At 45.7% G+C, this 21,214-nt stretch overlaps 1 protein-coding gene across 8 annotated transcripts in view; it reads left to right on the top strand.

Annotated features, from left to right (window-relative positions):
- Positions 1–20,328, top strand: part of RFWD3 (ring finger and WD repeat domain 3) — a 44,089-nt gene extending 23,761 nt beyond the window's left edge. Inside the window, exons 11-17 of one of the 8 annotated variants that reach the window (XM_090062135.1) lie at positions 471–685; positions 1,136–1,353; positions 11,084–11,190; positions 11,428–11,492; positions 13,183–13,217; positions 17,734–17,760; positions 18,505–20,328. In XM_090062135.1, coding sequence (XP_089918261.1) covers positions 471–685; positions 1,136–1,353; positions 11,084–11,190; positions 11,428–11,492; positions 13,183–13,217; positions 17,734–17,760; positions 18,505–18,513 — 676 coding nt within the window. In that variant the 3' untranslated portion in view covers positions 18,514–20,328. Of the gene's footprint in view, positions 1–470; positions 686–1,135; positions 1,354–3,093; positions 8,474–11,083; positions 11,191–11,427; positions 12,565–13,182; positions 13,218–17,733 lie in introns of all 8 variants that reach the window. The other 7 variants (XM_090062133.1, XM_090062137.1, XM_090062136.1 and 4 more) reach the window with 7 other exon arrangements.
- The last annotated feature ends 886 nt before the right edge of the window (positions 20,329–21,214 follow it).

Raw genomic sequence — 21,214 nt, 5'->3', positions numbered from 1 at the left:
CACCATGGATAAGGGAGAAATACCAGATCCTAAGCTAATGTTAGCACTGGGTACCAGAGGACTGTGACAAAACTGATAAATGAGTACTAGAACCTGCTGGTCTTGTACTTAGGCCCTGGGGATTAGCGTGATAAGCAGTCCCAGGTGTTGCACTTTATTGAAGAGTCCCAAAAATATTAGTAGGAATCTTGTATTCATGTTTAACTTCATGCCATCATCCTTATACCTGCTAAATTCGATTTCTCTGTCAAGGGATCACTTTATTATAATAATAATAATTACTACTTAAAGCTTATCAAAAATTTCTTTTAACTTATCTAAATTAGACCTCATTCTCAAGCCGTTATCAGAATGTCCCCTTCCCCCCTTTCAAAATTGGAAGTGGAAAGAGGGTGGATTGACTGTGTTGAAGCAGAAAGCTGGTGTTACTATAGCCTAATGCTACTGTCTCTTGCTCTTTGTCCTTTCAGGTGTCCCATGGTGTCACTGTCTTATCTACCCCGCATGCCCTCTGCCTCGCTACCTTATGGTGGAGTTATAGCTGGTACCTTAGAAGGAGCCTGCTTTTGGGAACAGAAAGATAGTAACTCTTATCGGCCTCACCACCTGCCTGTAGAGCCTGGGGGCTGCATTGATATCCAGACTGAAATAAACACGCGGCACTGCCTTGCAACTTACAGGCCTAGTAAGTACCTGCATATAGGATGTCCTCTCTGCTCTATTTCTGTCACCAGTCCCTGTCCATATAAGCCCCTGTGCAGTGCCAGAATTCCAAGGCAGCTGTGGAATGCTGGTATGTTAGCCCTCAGGGACTGAGAACACAGTGGAAATGGTGTTCCTTTTCTTCAGAAGTGAAAGTGTGATACTTGCCCTTGGCCACAGTAATGAGTTTTGTGTGCCCTGCATGAGGCCAAGAGAAGTATGGTTGAGGGGAGAGAGCCTGCTATGTTAGGGTGCAAATGGGAAATCTGTTGTGCTTTTAACAGTGCGTCTTGCCCAGGGAGTTTGTTCTCTATGGTTACCCTGTCTTGGATTGCATCAGGATTCACTTCTTTACAGCTTAGCTACGGTCCTTTCTTGGATAGGCATCTTCTTTTGGAGAAAACTTTGCTACATGACTTGGTTTCTTTCACAGATAAGAACAACCCCTACTTGCGTTGTGTGGTGATGGAACTTTCCTGTAGTCCTCTAACAGATGCCTCTGATATCGTCATCTGCTCATGTCACCCAGTGCAAACATTCAGTGCTGGGCCCACCTGCAAACTGCTGACCAAAAATGCCATCTTTCAGAGTCCAGAGGAGAATGGCAGAATCTTGGTGTGTGCTGGTGATGAGGCGTCAAACTCTGCTATGGTATGTCCTTCTCTTTAATGTGATCTGGAAGGTTTTATTGAAGTGCTTAGGAAGGAAACCTAACTAGTTAAAATGATGTTATTCCAACTTAATAGAATTTTGCATTGAGGGGAATCAGTGCTGTCTGTATGGGGTGGGTGGGTGTGCATATATACACATATAAACACATCCATTCATCTGTGTATATGCATGGTAGTGTACTTTCCTTCTGGGGCTGGTAATTTCCTGGTAACTTACAGGAATTGCTGCATTTTGCATGGAAACCAGCATTACGTAAGTTGGAATAATCTGTCCTTTAAAACTTCATTTAATTGGAAGTAGGTAGCTAGTCCTTGCTGTCTAATTGTTGTGTTAGACTCTAACATCACCTTACTCCAGTCAAAATGCCATGTTTTGAAGAAGTTACAGTACCACAGGCAGTACCAACATGGTAGGATATCAGTTCACTACTGACTGGAAGCGCAAAATAACAGTTGGCTACATTGCATATAGATGCAGGATCTACTAAAGCAGCTGATGCATCCGTTGTTTTTGTAGATCCTGTACAGCTTGGCATGGAACAGAACTTGCCAGCTTACCTCGCGTAGGTTGAGGAGCCAATAATTGGTAATGCTTTTATCCCCTTTCCCAAGTTACAAAAGGAGTATCCATATTCCAATATAGAAGAATTATTATAAATCCCTCCATCCTATCTCCTCCCCCCAACCTCCCCAAGTACATCATATATCCACATTTTAGGTGCATTATAGACTTCTACTGAACCAGACTTGTTTCAGTACATTTGTTATGTTTAATGCTTAATGTTTAATGTCTTGTCATGAGCAGGCACATGATATGTTCCAGAAGAACATTTTATAGTTCTGTGCCCACTTTTCCTTCCTGTCCTCTAATAAGGAGGCACTGTTTGTCAGGAGAGGAGATGTTGGGCAGATACTTTATTAAATAGAATTAGAAGCCTTGTGAAAAAGTAGAACCCCAAGTGTTTGAATGGTGCACTTAGTAGGAAATGCTAAGCTTTGCCTCTGGAATATTAATCTGTTAAGACTTTATTTAAGAACAGTCTTTAAAAACCAGAAGTCATGCATTCTACCATGTAAAACAGGATTGATAATGTTCAATATTCAGCCTTTTTCAGAATGACTACTATTATTTTTAGCAGCCTTGTGCTGCTGACGTCTTTTGAATAATTTGGCCTTAATCTTTTTCAATAACCTGCCTCCCTTAAACCGTCCAGCCCTTTACCCTACAGATAAATTGTCTAATTTGTTAGGGTTTTCCTGTCATTCTCAGTGTAATAACAATAGATTAACAGAGTTTGGTTTTGTTTTTCCTCTCTCTGATTACAGTAGGCAGTGGTTGCTTATCCTTTTCTGCACCAGCTCATTTTGACAGAGTTCATCGATAACTTGACAATTCAAAATCTTGCTCCTTCTGTTCATAGCACTTCTAGACGGATTGTTTTCTAAGAGCTGTTTTGGCTGTCAGCTCTTTGTACAACATGTCCAGTTTCAGGTCAGGTGAGACCTACCTACATACCTGGCTAACAGACCTCCACTGAGTTTAATGGCTTCCAATGGAGCGGCAGTCTCCATAGACTGGGGAAGGACTAAGAAGTAGCCATGCTGCCTAGAAAGGTTCATTCTGTCCGAAATCAGCTTCTTGCCATTCAAAAAGAAAGAAAAAAAAAAGATTGAGAGACATGTCCTAGTGGCCTTTTAACCCTTCATTTGTGTTCCATAGTTATGGGATGCTGGGAGTGGCACCTTACTGCAGAAACTACAAGCTGACCTACCTGTGTTGGACATCTGCCCCTTTGAAGTGAACTGCAATAACTTCCTAGCTACTCTGACTGAGAAGATGGTGAAGATCTACAAGTGGGAATGAATAATAGTCCATAAGCTCTTCAGAGGAAGGATTTTCCAAAATGTGCTGCTGGTCAACTACTTCAGTAGAGTGTCTGCTGCTCCACTGTAGCAGCTCTGCCATGGACTCTGCCTTCTACCCATGCTACTCGCAGAAGATTGGAACTGTCACGGCACTGCATGTTGGTGCTTGCAGATCCTTCGAGTACCATTGTGTCCCACCACAGGAGGCTTTGTCTTCTCCCACCCTAACTTTTGTCTGTTCTTGCTTCAGCTGATTCCCAAGGTTATTTTTTTCCCCTATTTCCAGTCAAATTTAGCAATCCGCTTCAATGCAGTGCTGTCTTCTGAGGTTTTCAGCCTGTGTTGCAAATCTCCTTCCAGCACAGTACAGGGGCTAAGAATGAAAATTGAAAGACCTCCTGAAACTCTTTTGATTCTCTTTTGGAATCCCAGTGTTCTAACTGGGTGTGAAAGTGGCATTAATCTGAATAATAGTGTGGCCACCATCTGGTAGCTGATTTGGAATTTTTCCCAAAATTTTTTATATTTTCCTGTGAACAAAAGTTAGTTGTAACATAGCTTATGGTGTGGAGAAATTTATACTGGTTGCAGGTTGTGGGGTGGGGGTGCAGTGCTGCTGCTCCCAGAGAGCAGCTGCTATGCACTAACTCAAGGGTGTTGGGCATACAGCCTGTAGGCTGCAGCTGGCCCATGGAGCCTCTGTCTGGCCCAACAGGCTAGCCAAAGTTGGTGCATGTGGCCTGCCACAGAATTCAGGGCCTTTTGGCCTCACTGGCTGTGGCTGTTAGCGATTGGTTTTTTTTTTAGATTGGCTCCCTGCTGCTGCTCCTGGACTCACTTCTCCCATTGGACCCCTTGCTGGTGACCTCTGCAGCAGTCCTCATGCCTCAGGCTGGATTCATCTTGCAAGGAGCCCCACAGTATGGAGCCATTTATTTGGGGTCAAAGTTGAGATAGTTTAGCTTGCTTGTATTGCCACAAACTCCTGCTTAAGTAAGAGTTACAGCATAACAACTGTAGCCCAGTCTGGAGCAGCAGCAGCTCTTCCTCCCCTTTTGAAGTCTCTGCAAATGTACCATTGTCCATTTCTTCACTGTTTGTATGGTCCCAAAGATTCTATGCAAAACAAACTAAGTGAGACTTTTCCATCAGTTAAGCCCATCCCTTGGCTGCTGGCTTGTTGCCACACAGGAGGTGTTTGTAGAACTGTAGGGTGAGCACTCTTTTATTCTGCATTTTCCTCTGCATATAGTATGCAGTGTGCTGCCTCCTTTGGTGTTCCCCAGTCAGGTAAACTGAGAGGTTTGAGAAGGCAAGAGATTAGAAAAAAAAAATTCTTGTCTTTTATTTGAAAAAAGGTTATAAACAAACTCAGTCAGCCAGTCTCTAGATGGTAGTTCCAACTCATTTGAACCTTGCCTAAGGTTCTGGTGGCTAACATGATTTTTAAAACAGAGGCAGCCAATTCTTTTCTGTATATTCAAAACAAAACAAAACTTGGGGGTGTAACCATCCACTCCATGTTAAATACTGTCTTCTAACATTAAAATCCAGCAGTTTGATTTACCACCAAGCTGCAGAATTATGCTGTAACCTTGGGGTGGATTAACTAAAATTTCCTTTACTTTTGAATTATTGAGAGGAGACCAGAAGTACCAAATGCAAGGAGATAGGCAGATTCTCAACTCTTTATCAAGCGTTTTGTTTCTCTGGATAAGAATATTTCATGTTCTTACTGTAGAAATGAACAGGTTTAAAATTTCACTTGTGTATTTTTGCAAAGAGAAAGTTTACTGGGATGTTAGACAAGTTGCATGATGGCTCCTTGTATTGGGGAAACCTGTTCCTGGGCACAATTCCCTGCCTGTAGCCAACATAAGTAGTGACCTTCATGTTACCAGACCTGTGCCACTACTAAAATCTCTCCCACTTTCCATTCTAAAAGTTGGGATACAATTCTCCTTTGTATAGCTTCCCTTTTAAAACAGGATTATGTAAAAAATCTCCTTTTATTTTTATTTTCTGTACTATTTCGTTCTTGTCTTTTTAGAAAATGTAAATAATAAAGCAGTTACCAAATGCTGCTGCTGTTGCTGCTGCTGTCATAACTGCCTGACCCAGTGAAAAAGGGAGTCTGCTCCCCTTTTAGATAAATGTAAACCGAGCTTTGGCAGGATACCCGACATTCAGCAGAACTTGTGTGTTGCATTTCAGAATTTCTAGTATATTTTAATAGCAGAGGCTTTTATCAAATCAAAATGGGATTCCTTGTGAAATAGTTTCCATATCAAATTTATTTCATGTTATGAGGACTTTGTTTGCTGCAGATTTTTGTATTTAAAGCAATTTAAGGGAAAATGTGAGGATGCCAAGGACAACAGCCAACAGCATGGCCAACTCCAAAGTCCCAAGACCATACTACTTTTGTTTTAAAGATTATATGAAGATTTAGGTCTGTATTTTGACCTGTGTTATCCCCTGCCTGTCCCCAGTGTGATTGACTGTTTTTGTGTTGCCAAATCTCAAATTTAGAGTGTAGAATGACTTGGCCCCTGTTTCAGGAGCTCTCACTGGCTGCTTCAGGGTAGGAGAGAGGTAGTTATCCATGTTAGTCTGTGGTTAGCCAGAAGGCAGGGCAGGGTGGCACATTAATCTCTAAGCCCCCTGGCATATTACACTTACAGCATGATTAACATGGCCCAGCCTGCTACATGTTCAGCCAATTTATGGTGCCATAAATATGTGGAACATCTTTGTGGCTCACATGTATGGTGTCATAAATTAAACAAGCTGCACCTCTCCTCCCTTGTTTTCCACTGTTTCCCCCTCCCCTCCCAATCCTGACAATCAACGTTGGCATTGAGATGGGGTTTGGTGTTGGGATCAGGACAGCCCTGGCCATCCTGATGCTGAAAATAAGCTGTACACATCTTTTTAAAGGTGCCAGTGCATAAGGACCTGAGATTCTTATGCAGAATGGTTCTGGGTCCTGTTTGGGGGTATCTAAAAACTGCTCCTTTGCTTGAACCCTGGGCAAATAATCACTTGATTGTGAGTCCCACACACAGGGCTGTGGGCACCCAACTTTCAACTTGCCAGTGCAGGGGAAGCTGAGAATCATAATCCCAGACTCCATCTTTGCTGATAGGCAGAAAGGGTATGATTGAAATCTGCTCCCTGATTCCAAAAGTCACACTTGCCACCTGCATGTGGCATGACAGCAGATGCGATTAGCACTGGGCATCAGATCCCATTGTGCCCTGAACATGTGCCAGGGACCTAAGGTGCCACCTTGCCCTGGTTTATACCTTGTGATGTGAAGCTTCCAGCTTCACAGGTCCAAAATTCTAATTACTATGAACCAGCCTACACGTACCTGTTGTCTAGCCCCTACATCTATATCATGCCTTTGCTTTTGGGGTTTATTTTGAGTTTGAGGGGAGGTGGGGTGAGAATGAAGGGGAACCTCAACAAATCTCTTCCCAGGCTTGATAATGTAGGGAGTATTGTGGGGAGAAGACCAAAGAGGAGAATAACCCATTGTTCATGGGGGAGAGGGAGAACAGAGACAGCTGAATTTCTGGGCTTCTTGTTTCATTCTTGGCTGTGGGAATATAATCAGCTGCTCTTTTCTTCTATACAAAAATGTCTTTGCAGTCTGAAAGGAAAGGCATATGCCAGCAAGGGTATTCTCCCTGATTTAGCCACTGCTAATGCCTTCCCCACTACTTTTTTCTCCTGGGAATTAGCAGCCAGTCAGAGTGGGCTGTCTTCCAGAAACAACCTTAAAAAGGTTGAAGCTTCTTTCTTCAGAGTGACACTAACTTGGGCAAAATTACATTTATTTGGAAGAGCTCACAGTACTGATAAGTAGCTTTTGACTTCAGGTGGTGTATACAGTTTGAATTCTTAGTCCGGGGGGTGGAGGACAGTAAAGAGACTTCTTTGTTGGCAGCATATGTTCATGAACACACATGTGCACACATTGCTTATTTTTTCCATCACAGTTAAAGAAATATAATCCTGTGGAAGGGGAATTAGCTAAATTAGGGCTTTCCAGCTGGCAGCCCATGGGCCACATTTGGCCTAGAAGGAGTTAATTAGCAGCCTCCCCAGGCTCTTGCCTAGCTGCCATTCCCTTAATTGCTCCAGCTGCAGTAGCAGCTGGGGGACTCTGGGCTCCCCTGCCCTTCTTCAGTTTTTGCTTCCTGCCCTTGCTCCAGGGGGCAGGATGGGGCAGAGTGGCATGCTACAGTCTGCAGTTCTGGGTTAGCCCCCTGCCCAGGGTAGCTGTATGATGTAGTGGGGGGAGAGTCTGTGGCTGGGGAGCTGAAAGTGGGCACAGCAGGGAACACATGTATAATAAAGCAAGGGGGCGGGGGGGAGGTGCACCTGTTCACCTGAAAGGCCTGTGGCTTGCATTGGTGCTACCTTTGTATCTGTGGTCACTTAGACAGCCCTGAGCTATAGCAATATAACTGTCCATAATAGGAGTTTTCCTGGGAGTTCTCTGACTTTAAAAAAGGAATTGCACTTCTACTCAACATTGTTGTACCAGCATGAAACTCTACATCACATTTTTATTGTGGGCAAAGTTGTGGGATCACATCTTTAGAGCAACAAGATGCTTTGCTCCAGTAGCTGTTAGTACACCCAGTAGCCATGCACAGGTACACCAGCTCAAGGTTTTTACACATTTCTGAAAAGTTTGGAAGACAGTTATTGCTAATAAAGAATTAAATCTATTTAAATTTAAATAAATTGGTATCTATCCCAGGGCATAAGGCATGATAGAGGACTTACCAGTGACTCAGGAGGCACCATGTGAGGAGCGGAAGGCAGAGCCTGTGCGGCTCGTCAGCTGCCTGTTTATCAAGCTCCGGCAGGCCTGTGACATCAGCGCTGAATGCTGGCCAGCATGGATAAAAGTGGCGGCGCAGGCTGCAGAGCCGGCTGGGAAGGAGAGAACTCAGCCACAGAGGTCCCCGCAGCCAAGACAAGCTGAGGCACAGAACCAGAAGAGCAGGAGCAGCTAGGACGGCAGCCAGAGGGAAGTAGAGGACCATCCTGATGATGCTGTAGAAAAGGCGGCAGGGGGACGCCTAGATCGCCTCGTAAGGTCAGCTGGAGGAACATCTGAAGAAATCCGTCCTGGAGAAAGGGACTGCGAGGAGCTCAGGAAGAGTTGCAGCGGGAGAGAGCATCGTGGCTGAATCAGGAGGTGCCTTAGAATAGTCAGTGAGCTCAGTGCCTAAGGGGATGTGGCAGCCAGTGTTCCAGCGAAGTGCTGGAAGGAAGTGTGTGGGGGGGTAGTTAAAGAGGCAGTACGCCCGGTTTTGAGTTGGAGCGTCTTCCTGTTTTTTTTTCCTTTTTGATTTTGTTCTTCCCCAAGCTCCAGGGGTATCTGAGGGCAGTGAATCTGCATGGAGGCTAGGTAGCGAGGGGGCTTGAGTAGGACCTGTTCGAGGGTCCCAGGGGGGCTTGAGTAGGACCCGTTCGAGGGTCCCAGGACTGAGACGCTGACCAGCTTGATACCGCTACACAGAAGCCGTGAGGCCGGCATGTAGGGATGGTGGAGTCCCCTGAGTAACCGTTGGGAGGAACCTCGGGTCTATGAGCACACCTGATGAATGGCCCCAGACACTGAGGTCAACAAGTCATGGCAGGAGAGCATGGGGTTAAGGATTCGGGCGGAGGTCACCAGCTCAGACAGGCGTGAGTGAGCCCATGAGACGAGTAACATCAATCACCTGAGCGAGAGCGGCACAAGAGCAACTGGTTGAGGCCCAGTGGCTACAGAGTGCCCTGTATGCCAGAAGGCTAGAGAGGCTCGGACACCTTGTGCCCCAATGAGGCCCATGCCGGTGATCGACCTACCATTTTCCCGGTTTGCGATGAACATTGTGGGGCCGCTACCTCGCAGCAGTAATGAGTACCAATACATTCTGCTGTTTATCGATTATGCAACGAGATACCCTGATGCGGTGCCTTTAAGGTCTGTAACAGCGCCGAAAATAGCGGAGGAATTGGTAAAATGGATCGCTTGCATGGGGATTCCCCATGAGATCTTAACGGACCAGGGCCAGAACTTCATGTCCAGAGTTCTACAGGGAGTTTGTCAGACCTTGCAAATCAAGCAGCTACGAACATCGGTTTAACACCCTCAAACCAACGGGTTAGTAGAGGCTAAATGGAACCCTAAAAAGGGTAGTAAGGCGGTGCATACAGGGCGATCCACGGCGGTGGGATCTGATGCTGCCACTGGCCTTATTCGTGCTTAGGGATGTGCCATCAGAGCCCTTGGGATACTCTCCTTTTGAGCTAGTGCTAGGTCATCAGCCACATGGCTTACTGCAAATCCTCCTAGAGAGGTGGGAGCAGGGCCCTACGGTTATTACCAACCCCTCAGGATATCGGCGGGCGTTCCAACAGCGGGTCCAGAACGCGAGAGAATTAGCAGCTGGTAATCTACGGCAAGCCCAACAACATCAAAAGGAGAGATATGACATGCACGCCAAGGAACGAGAGTTTCAACCGGGGCAAAAGTTGTTAGTTCTTTTGCCCACTTTGCACAGCAAGCTACTGACCCAGTGGCAAGGTCCGTTTGAGGTTACGTGGAGAGTTGGCCCGGTTGACTATGAAGTTTACCACCCAGGACATAAAAGAACGAAACAAATCTATCATATCAACTTGCTGAGGGAGTGGCACCAACCTGAAGGTTGGGTGGCCTTCAGGGCTGAGGGGACCAACAACCTAAGACAGCAAGAACCGGACGTGGAAACATTGATTCCTGAATCTGTGAAAGATGTCCGCATGGGCATCGAGCTAACGCTGGCCCAGGAGAAGGAAGCATGGGAACTCCTCACAGAGTTTAAAGAGGTCTTTTCAGAGAATCCTGGGCGGGTAAGAAGTATATTCCATCCCATCCATACACCCCCAGGCATAGTCATAAGGGATCAGTGGCGGCCCCTGCCTCATCACTTGATGTCAGAAGTGAAGGCAGAAGTAGAAAAGATGCAAGCCCTCAGCATCATTAGGCCCTCCCGGAGCCCATGGCGGAGCGCTCTAGTGCCAGTGTGGAAGCCAGACGGGACACTACGGCTCTGTATTGACTACCACGAGCTGAACACGATAGCTACATTCGATGCCTTCCCCATGCCTTGAGTAATGGAATTAGTAGAGCGGATAGGGGCCGCTGGGTTTATAACTACATTAGACCTACCCAAGGGATATTGGCAGATACTGGTCCAGCCATGTGACTGGCCTAAGACAGCCTTTGGGACCCCTTGGGGTTTGTATGAGTTTGTACGTATGCCATTTGGGCTGCATGGCAAGGCTGCTACCTTCCAACGGCTAATGGACTGTCTCTTAGTGCCACACATTGAGTATGTGGCCGCGTACATTGATAACATTGTCATCTTCACACGATTGTGGGGTCAGCACCTACATGCCCTAAGAGCCGTGTTGGCTGAGCTACAGCGGGAGGGTCTAACAGCAACCCCGTGTAAGTGCGCAATCGCCTACTCATCTACAAAGTATCTCAGTTTCCGCGTAGGCCAAGGTACCATACGACCCCTGGAAGATAAGGTCCAGGCCATTCGGGCCTTCCAGGCTGCACAAACGCTCAATTATTATTGTTCCTGGGCCTGGTAAATTATTACCGCCAGTTCGTACCCCAGTTTGCAGACATAGCAACGCCTTTATCAGAGGCTTTGAGGGGATCACCTTGGAAGGGGATACACTGGATGAGAGCAATGTTCCAAAGCTTTCAAACCTTAAAAAAGGCCCTATGCGAAGATGTAATCATACACACACCAGATTTTAATAAACCTTTTATGTTGCAGACAGATGCCTCCAGTACCGCCATTGGAGCTGTTCTTACACAACGAGACACAGACTTAGACCAGCTGGTAGCCTACTCAAGTCGGAAGTTATTACCGGCTAAGATCAGGTACGCAACAATAGAGAGGGAATTCCTGGCTATCTGGTGGGCGGTAGAACACTTCTGCTATTACCTGCTGGGGAGGGAATTTATGCTTATCACCAATTATGAGCCCTTGAAATGGCTCAGTTCCACCAAGACCGACAATGCATGAATAACGCACTGGGCGCTGGCTTTCCAACTTTTCAAATTTCATGTTGTCTACTGCCCGGGGAAGGACAACATAACAGCTGACTTTTTGTCTAGATGCGGTGAGGACGCGGGACCGGACAGGGACGGTTCACTACATCGCATCGCGCAACAAGTCACAGGTACTGCTGAAGGGGACCTTGAGAAACCACCACAAGGCAGCTGGTGGGAGGGGTTATGTCCCAGGGTGCAAGGCATGAAAGAGGACTTACCAGCAACTCAGGAGTCAGCGTGTGAAGGGCAGAAGGCAGAGCCCATGCAGCTCATCAGCCGCCTGTTTATCAAGCTGTGGCAGGCCAGTGACATCAGCGCCGAACGCTGGCCAGCATGGATAAAAATGGCGGTGCATGCTGCGGAGCTGGCTGGGAAGGAGAGAACTCAGCCACGGAGGTCCCCGCAGCCAAGACAGGCTGAGGCACGGAACCAGAAGAGCAGGAGCGGCTAGGATGGGAGCCAGAGGGAAGAAGAGGACCATCCTGATGACGCTGTAGAAAAAGCAGCAGGGGGACGCCTAGATCGCTTCGTAAGGTCGGCAGGAGGAACATCTGAAGAAATCCGTCCCGGGAGAGAGGGACTGCAAAGAGCTCAGGAAGAGTTGCAGCAGGAGAGAGCATCGCCGCTGGATTGGGAGGTGCCTTAGAGTAGTCAGTGAGCTGAGTGCCTAAGGGGATGTTGGCAGCCAATGTTCTAGTGAAGTGCTGGAAGGAAGTTTGTGGGGGGGGTAGTTAAAGGGGCAGTACGCCTGGTTTTGAGTTGGAGCTTCTTCCTCTTTTTTTTTCCTTCTTGATTTTGTTCTTCCCCAAGCTCCAGGGGTATCTGAGGGCAGTGAATCTGCATGGAGGTTAGGTAGTGTGAGGGGGCTTGAGTAGGACCCGTTTGAGGGTCCCAGGACTGAGACGCTGACCAGCTTGATACCACTACACAGGAGGCGTGAGGCCAGGGTGTAGAGGTGGCGGAGCCCCATGAGTAACTGCCAGGAGGAACCTTGGGTCTACGAGCACGCCTGATGAACGGCCTCGGACACTGAGGTCAACGAGTCGTGGCAGGCGAGTATGGGGTTAAGGATTCGGGCAGAGGTCACCAGCTCAGACAGAGGTGCGAGCCCGTGAGGCAAGTAACATCAATCACCTGAGCGAGAGTGGCACAAGAGTGACTGGTTGAGGCCCGGCGGCTACAGTATCAGAAAGTTTAATGGTACGCAGATGAAAGGGGGAAACTATTTCATTCAGAGCCATTGCAGAACTCTCAAACTCGAGTACTCATAACAATATTGTCAACATAATTTGGGTTTTTTTCTTTTGTCTTTAATCTATTTAGGTCTTGGGGTGTGTCTATCTTGGGATGTGTCTACATGTCACTGTGCGGCGGTGTTGCTACAGCATTGTGCTTTAGTAATACTGTTAGGAAGTACTCAAGCATGGCACAGTACGGGAAGTTACTGCACTGTGTGCACAGTGCACAGTTAGATTTTGCTGCTACGTCACCATAGCGGCACTGGGGAAGCGCACTCCTGTGGTAATGTAGCTGCTGATTATATGTAGACCCACATGATTGTTATGTTGCCATAGCATGCTGTATGCCAACGTAGTGCATCTGTCACCGTAGGGTGACATGTAGACATGCCCTTACTTCACCATCTCAAACTTTTCTCCACAACAAAGAAGGCTTACCTTTAAATTTAAAAAAAAATGTAGATTTTCACGGTCTGTCTGTTTTAGAAGCTGGGGGGGGGTGCATGCATGTATGTCTGTTTTTGTTTGTTTTAAGAAATACACCAAAAATGCAAGAATTGACATTTTACTGTTGTTTCAGGCAGTCTGCAGATTGGGGAAATAACACCTCACCAGGTATGTAGAAAGGCTATCTTGTTGACAAGGAGTGCTAAAGTGTTAATTTATTAACCATTTGATCCTACTGCATAGTTGTCACAGGACTGGTTTCTGCATTTAATTCAGTAGTTACAAAAAATCTAAAGGTCATGCATACAACCTGAGGTTAGGATTTTTTTCAAAGAATTTTTTTCAAAGATGCTCTAACAAGCTTTGCACACTTTTTAGTAGTTGTCTCTGCATTCATCTAGATTGTTTCATCTCTGTGATTAAGTGCAGCTTTCTGGAAGCTTACGTGATGTGGTAGTCTTCATGAAGTGAGTTCTGTTAGACATGCTGGGTTGTAATAGTCATTTTAGAAACTTCTGTTAGCAAATAAAAACATGGGGTCCTGGACTAGTATCAGAAGATTGACACAACATCTTATTCAATAAGTGATAGAATACTACAAGTATTCAAGGTTAAATGAGCTCAAACCAAGGCAAAGTCCAGTATTTAGCTATAAGGTGATAGTTTCTCACCAAACAGGTGACTAAAGGCAGCTTGTTTATCTTCAACTTCTCAGGATGAACTACTGCTGCACCTAGCTATCAGGGAGAGCTTTCTCACTCTTGAAGCATGTGCCATTAGCTGTTCCACTTCTTTCTTATACCCTTAGTCCTGCATCTTCAAAGCTCTGTAGTTGTGTAAATGAAGAGTCCCAAGCAGTAATTGACAGGAAAATCCTGTTAATCAAAATGCTCAGTATTGGTTATCAGAAAGTTCCAATTGGAATGAATTACCTTCCTCAGTGACAAGAGGTTATCCATTTCCACTAAGTTTGGAGCATATCAAGAAACTAATTAACGACCAGGAAAAACACAAGGTTTTGGGGAGTGTCCTTGGAAGTTCAAGGGAATCACTAGGCAAGACAAGGTAAATTGGGAGGAAACAACATAACAAAAGTAAATCAGGAGGAATCCCATATGGAGAATGTTTCTTCCTGCACATAAACACAAGGTAAATGCAAAATAAACGTTTACTGCACTAATTAATTAAGGATAGACATTTCACAGGGTTACATACCAGACAACTAGGAAGAGCCTGCTTAAAATCCTCATGAATATAGTAAGATAAGCTGGAAGTGATACTTCATTATTTCTTCTCAGATGACCTAGCTGTGAACTCGCATCCTCTTGCACTATGCAGTTTGCATCAGTATTTTGTATTTTAACTTTTGTGTGCGAGTAGACCCCAGCTTAGCATGAGTTTCAGAGTCATCACTTCCCCTCACGGTACTTTGCTCTTTAGTGCAGCAGATTCACTTTCCATGCTACATGAACACTGGAAAATGACTTTTTTAACCATAACTGTGAGACAGAGAGGAGCTCAGGGGTATCCAAACCTTGCTCAGATGGCTGGCTGAAATAACTTTTAGTTTAGCAGGAACTGTAAGGGCCTTTTCTTATCTGAAAAAGTAGATTGTGTATGCCCCTTCACTCATAAACAAACATTGGTGGGAGATCAGTTGGTGACAATAACAATATTTCAATTTGAGGGTGATCTCTACCACAACTCATTGAATCCAAAGGGAGATACTAACATTAGCATGTAAAGCTAGAACACAGCAAGCAATCTTTACTCTGGGGATTTTAATACTGTAATGCACTTTAATACTGCAATTTTAATGTAGTTGCATTGCATTTAGATGGAAATTCCAGTAAAAGTATGAAAGGTTAAAGCCTAAAACAGGAAGTTGTGGAGACAGGGTGAAGAACAAGAAATAAATGAGTTTTGCCCTAGTGTAATATGACTTGCAGTGCAGACTGGAAGCCTACACAGGAGAGAGCCATTAGTTCAGAAGTTCCTGTCTCTGCCTCTTTATGCTCTGTCACTCCCTGTGGACCTCATCTCAATAGCAATCTCTCCTTTTGTTTCTGTCTGCAGTTTTGTTGAGACTCAGTGTTGAGACTTCAATATTGATAAGCCCAAATGCCATGGGTTAGAAATGACAATAGCTATACAAGTTAAAGCAGGCAGATGACCAGGCAGTGAATGCTGCCAGCGGTACTGGTGTAGTTAGAACTCAGCAGTGGTCAGTCTCCCATTTGCTTTGACTGCTGCTTCCTAAAAAAATGAAAAAGAGCTTCTTGTTTTGTGCATCCTGATTCACAAAGACTAAAACCATCTGATGTGGCAACTGCAACAAGATATTTGAAAAAGAGGTGCTTTAGGTCAACTTATTAAGGTAGCCTGTAGCCAAACAAGAATGTTACTAAACTAGAAGAGAAGAGATCTATAATGGATTTTTAAACCAAAAATTTGGTTTGTGCTACACTTTCCCCTGGATGGAAAAGGCTGAAAGGAATGTTTGAAAACAACTTCCAAGGTATTTATTTATAATGATTGTTCAGTTTGGGTTGCTCAGGCCTTCCAGGACATCTGGGAGGTCTCATGGATGTTTATCATGAGTAGGGACCTACCAAATTTGGGGTGGCTGCCTGCCAATTTTGCGGGCAGAACACGAGGGGCCTGGCAGCCATTTTGTAGGCAAAGTGCGATGGAGCCCCCCCATGTCTCTGACTGGCCAAGTAGCCCAGGTGGATTTTGCAAAATTTGCAAAAATCTGCAAAATCACAATTTCGGTAGGTCCCTAATCATGAGCTTTGCAAATATTACTGAAATCGCAAGGGTGTTAAAAAAATCTCATACAAAAGGCTTCTATTATTCAAAGCATTCATTAGTCGTGAGTTAGCAGGAGTTAAAGCTCTCCCTAAAATCTTTCTCCACTTCTGCAGCTTTCACCATCCTGCAATGTTATTTCACTACTTCTCCAGTTATCCTAGTTTTCCAGCTATCTGTTAGTTTGCTTTTATTGAACAAACACTGCGAGTGAGTTAGTTGATATATTTTTTGTTTAAAGGGGCAGCACAAGGGGAAAAATTTAGGGCATGGTAGAGTTCTGAAACTGTACCAGAGCAGCCAGCTGGAGCAGGGAGGAGTATTGCAGTGTGGGATTCCTAGAGATCCAAGAAGACCCATATCACAGAATGCTTGGTATCCACATGTAACACATGAACACTTCACACCATTCCAGGAAGCTTTAAATGAGTTTGTATGTCTGTCCATTTCAGATTTGAACCAGCTCAAGTATTGTGTATGTCCATGTCCAAGGATGCATAATTATATACCTCTGTGTGTCTAAAGAGGAGGGGATTATCAGTAGCATACCTAGGGGTGGGCAAATGGGGCATCAGCCCCAGGTGCTGATTTTAGAGGGGGGACACCATATTGGTGGCCACCCTGGAGCTTGTGCCATGGGGTTGCTGCTGCTGCCAGATGAGCAGCAGTGGTTGGTCAGGCAGGTTAACCCTTCCCTGCCTTCTCCCCTGGAACAAACAGCATAGGTAGCCCACAAGTATGTAATGCCCAGGGGGAGGTGGGAGGCAGGGGGGATCTGAGGGAGCCCCAGAGGGCAGGGGGAAACCTGGAATCGGCGTGGGAGGGGTGGAATTTTTACCTTTCAGTCCTTGAGGCCTCTGCTGGTCTGAAGTGCGAGTGCTCCAAATTCAAGCTGGCACTAACACCCATGGATATCTGTGCAGCTCACAGTGTACTGTGTAACAGGGCCCTGACTCTGAGCTCCTGCTTCCCACCTCTCTGGGAGTTTGACTCTCCTGCCCATATGGCGCTGCTCAGGAATGTGGGTGTGAACCTGCCACCAGCCCCATTCTCTGCAAACCAGGCACAGAGGCAAGGGGCACAATGCAGGTGCCACCCAGCACCCTCAGGTCGGCCTTACCTGGGCCTTCCCATACTCCCTCCTTGCCCTCCAAGCCAGCCTGAGTGGATGTGGGCCTTGGGAGTAGATGTGCTTTAGTAAGGCCAGGAAAGGTGACAGGGAGCCACAGGGCTCCCAGGAGAAAGCCCTTGACTTCTCCTCCAGTCAGATCAATGCTGTGATATAAAAAGGGCTCACGGTACCTAGCTATCATGGCTGCCAGGCTCTGATTGGCACTGAAAGAGCCACCTTGCCCATGAATACCCTGCCCACAGGAAAAAGAGACTTCAGGGATGGGTCTGTTTGTTCATCATAACTAAGTATAAGCCAGCTACTGCTTGTCATGTTCCCTTCTCATCCAAAGCATGAGGAGCTGTAGTGGCCACAGAGGAGAATAAATGTTGCAAGCACAGCAACAAGGAAAGAAAAGGGAACACTGATACCAGAGTAGTAACTGGCTCAATGCAGCCCCCAACACTAGTAGGACTGTACTGTACAGCTGACTGTATCAGTTGCTTTACACCATCCTGCCTCCACCCCCCGGGGTCTCCTACTTAACCTCACACCTTCACGCTTTGTCAGAAGTGACTTGCCCACCATTGTCAGCCACAATGCTGTCTGGAAAACAAGTAACATGAGCCACAATTTTGGTAAAGCTTGAATTATGACAACTTCCAGCCACAGAGAGAATCAACTGCAACGAATATCAGACCTGCAGTAGGTCCGCAAAATTACGTACGGCCATGACCATGATGGCCTTGTCATCTCTTACAGGTGGACTGGAGCCTTAGCTGGCATGAGGTGAGTAGCTAGGCATGGTTTGCACTTCTTTGTGGTTTGCTTAATATCAGAATTCATGGTAAAGGTGATATCTTTTAAAATCTTAATATCATTATCCATCTTTGGCCACCAGGCATAATTTGTAGCAGGTACTTTCATGAAAACAAATGCTGGATAGTCAACATTGACAGCATTAAAGACTTGTGTTTGACCTTTGCTGAAGATAAAACACTTTGTTACCTTATAAGAAATGTGTCTTCCAAAGCTCATGTTAGCATGTGACAAAAGGCTTGAATTAGGCTTGGATTTTTGTGGGTGCTGTCTTTTATCAGACCAAATGTGTGGTTGGAATAGACTTAGACAAGCTTTCAAATGTAATGCATTCTTTTTTCTACATTGCAACTAACCTATCCAAAGCATGGCTCCCAGAACTGCAGCAATTAACATTGCCACCACTCCACCTCTCCCTACCACACCAATTTCTGCACCTGTGGTGATCCATTTTCCTTGCATATAATGTGCACCCTAATTTTCCTCAGCTGTTTTTTGAGGGAAAGGTATGGACTATATATGAGAGAATACAGTTTGTGATCAGGTTGCATTTGTTGCTCCACAAGTATTTCATATACAGTCACAGCACTTCCCCTGTCCTGCCAGCCAGGTAAGGTCATGCGTGCAGGGGGAAGTCATCCTTTCCTTAAGAAAGTTTGCCTCTAGATTTTACCAGACAACATTTGAAATAGTAACTCTTCTCTCTCTACTCAGATGAGCTAATGCCTGAGAGCTAAGCAAAGCTCTGGAACAGAGGTCAGCAATGTACAGCTTGAGGAGCCCCTGGATTCAGCCTGCAAAGCTGGAGTGCTCTGGCTGCACCAACACTGAGGCTGGGCAGCAAGGAACTGTACTGGGGTTGCACTTGGCCACTGCTGTTTCTCCCCACCCTCCCAATCTGTGGTCCAATGTGGGCCAAGTAGTTTTGGGAGTATCAGCAGCAAAGGCCAGGCAGCTGGGAGGTGTGTCTGCACTGCTACCCCTTCTCCTGGCCTCCTATTCCCTGGGTGCAGCTTCCAGGCAGCCTGTGCAGAGTTGCACCATGGCCAAGCAGCTGGAAACTGCATTTGCACTGCACAGCTTCCTCATCAACCTCCCTCAGCTGCGGTGTAGGTGGGACTTGCAGCTGGTAGGGAACTGCGCTAGAGCCAGGCAGCTTCCAGCTGTGCCTGCACTGCAACTACTGGTTGGAGGAGAGGGGACACACACATGCTGTTTGCAGATACATGGTACAAGGCCAGTCCATGAGTTGGATCAGGCCCATGTCCATGTCCCCTGCACCACTGCCCCTATGTCAAATCCAGAGCCTGAAGTGCCTGCTCATGGACCCACACTGCATCCAACTGGCTCAGGATGCATGTCGCAAGTGGAACCCGTTCTGACTGCTCTGGGATAGAGTGTGTGGCACTGGTCCCAGACCAGCTGGACTGTGTGCTGCATGTGGTATAGTCTGGGACTGGTGGGGCTGGTACCATGGTGCAATGTGCACCCTGCCAGCTGGGGCTGCTCTGACCTGGCTCAGTGTGCTGCAGTCCTGGGTACGGATGTAAATACAGTGCCTGGAAGCACTGGTGTGGTGTGATATGCACCAGAGTTTACTGCATCACATTTAATTGCAAATGTAGGCATATCTACTGTCTCTTCAATGAATGAGCAAGGGTCTTTTTTGGTCCCCTGTTTCTGTACGAATGGTGCTGTGAGCTGTAAAACCCCTATGCTGTGAGCTATGTCTAACCATCAGTGGCTGAATTTCAGAACTGCAAATGACAAACTGATCCTAATTCAGTCTCATTAGCTGCTGATAATTAACAATGGCTTCTAGTCCGACACCCCCCCCTTCAGTAACCAAAAATTTCTAAAACTCTTGAGCTTTAGGTTGTGGGATGGTGATATGCTCCACTTAGCATTTAGCCTTTCAAGATGGAAGCATCTGAACTCCAGACACACCCTGCCTCGATCTTTTGAATTAACCTTTCAGGATATGAGGTGCTCTCTCTTCTATAGGAATATCAATGGTCAGAATTTTGGGGTCATTTTTTATTGCTGCTTTGGTAAAAATGTCGTCTTCACAGTTATTGTGCTGTCTCTCTAAGGTGCCCGATTATGGTTCTATTCCACCTTGCCTGTGTCTCTGAAAAATTGTGAAGGCTAGGATGAAGCCATAAGGCCAGGATGAAAGCATGTTACATGAGTTGACACAGTAACAGTATATTGATAATGTGTGAAGCATTATCAAATATAAAATCTCGCCAAACATTAGTAAAGCAGCAGAAACAGCTGGTTGTATTAAAAAGCAAATGTTTCTCTTACACTGTAATTATAGGCTGCTTCTGAGCTATCACTTAGAGTAAAGAGTAGCAGCAAAAGGGGAAAAAAATAAAAAGAGAGAGAGGGTAAAATATCAGATAATGTAGTGCTGGGAATTCTGTCACTCTTTCCTTCATCCACAATACACATGATTCTTCATCATGAGAGGGAGGGACACAGAGTTAATGTTGTAAAACTGGTTGGCTGAACCAATAAAGAAGATGTAATGGATTTGTGATTGGGGAATTATTTAATGACTTTCAGCAGGACTTGAGGGCACCTTCAGTCTCACAAGCACATCTGAAAATTCCTGTCCATTCCATAAAGAGACTTATTACTTCCAGCTGGAAACTACCAGTCCCTTCTTTATGGGCTAGGATGACATATAAGTAATGAATTTTTTTTCAGCCACCCAATTGAAGCTTAAGGCTCATGAGATAAGGTTGAGGGTTGTGTCACTGTCAGAAGGGTCAGTGCCACTCAACAGCCTGGATTAGCTGAACTGAGAACAAAAATAGGATTTGGTAAATGGGCTGGTGGAAACATTGGCTTAATGAATGGATGATACTAGAAAGAATGGGGTGTGTTAGAATGGACAGGAAATGGAAGCCAAGGAGAATGGATTCAGAAGGACCTTGTTAGACTCCTTTCTGATAAGTGGATGTTGTATGTTATAATGTGTATACAGGGGCCTGGAAGAGACAGGATAAAAGTGTTAACCTTTGGGGAATGGCTGGAAAAATTGGGCTTGCACCTGCTTAATGAGATGGGGACTGAAATCTTCCAAACATCCAGATGACTTGTATAACATGATGTGAACAAGTAATAAACATTTGCTTAGGAGAGCACTAGGTGAAAATAAGGACCCAGCATAATACTTTCATGGACAGATTAGCTATCAAGGAAAATTGCCCTATTAGCTAATCTCACTGTATTCCGCCCATTGAAAAGAGACGGGCACACTCTGGAGTACTCCAATTGCTCTTCTGTCACCAACACAGCTCCCTGCTTGTATAGTTTCCTTCATTTTCTTCATTCTAGAAACAAAGTGAAGTTCCTTGCTGTGTTGGTATAATAAGCTCCAGGAGGTGTTCCTGGCTCACAGCTATTGCATACT

This window comes from Crocodylus siamensis, chromosome 9, assembly GCF_052110815.1.
Source record: "Crocodylus siamensis isolate JL-2025a chromosome 9, ASM5211081v1, whole genome shotgun sequence".
Taxonomy (NCBI): Eukaryota; Metazoa; Chordata; order Crocodylia; family Crocodylidae; genus Crocodylus; species Crocodylus siamensis.
This window is presented reverse-complemented; position numbering and strand designations above follow the sequence as displayed.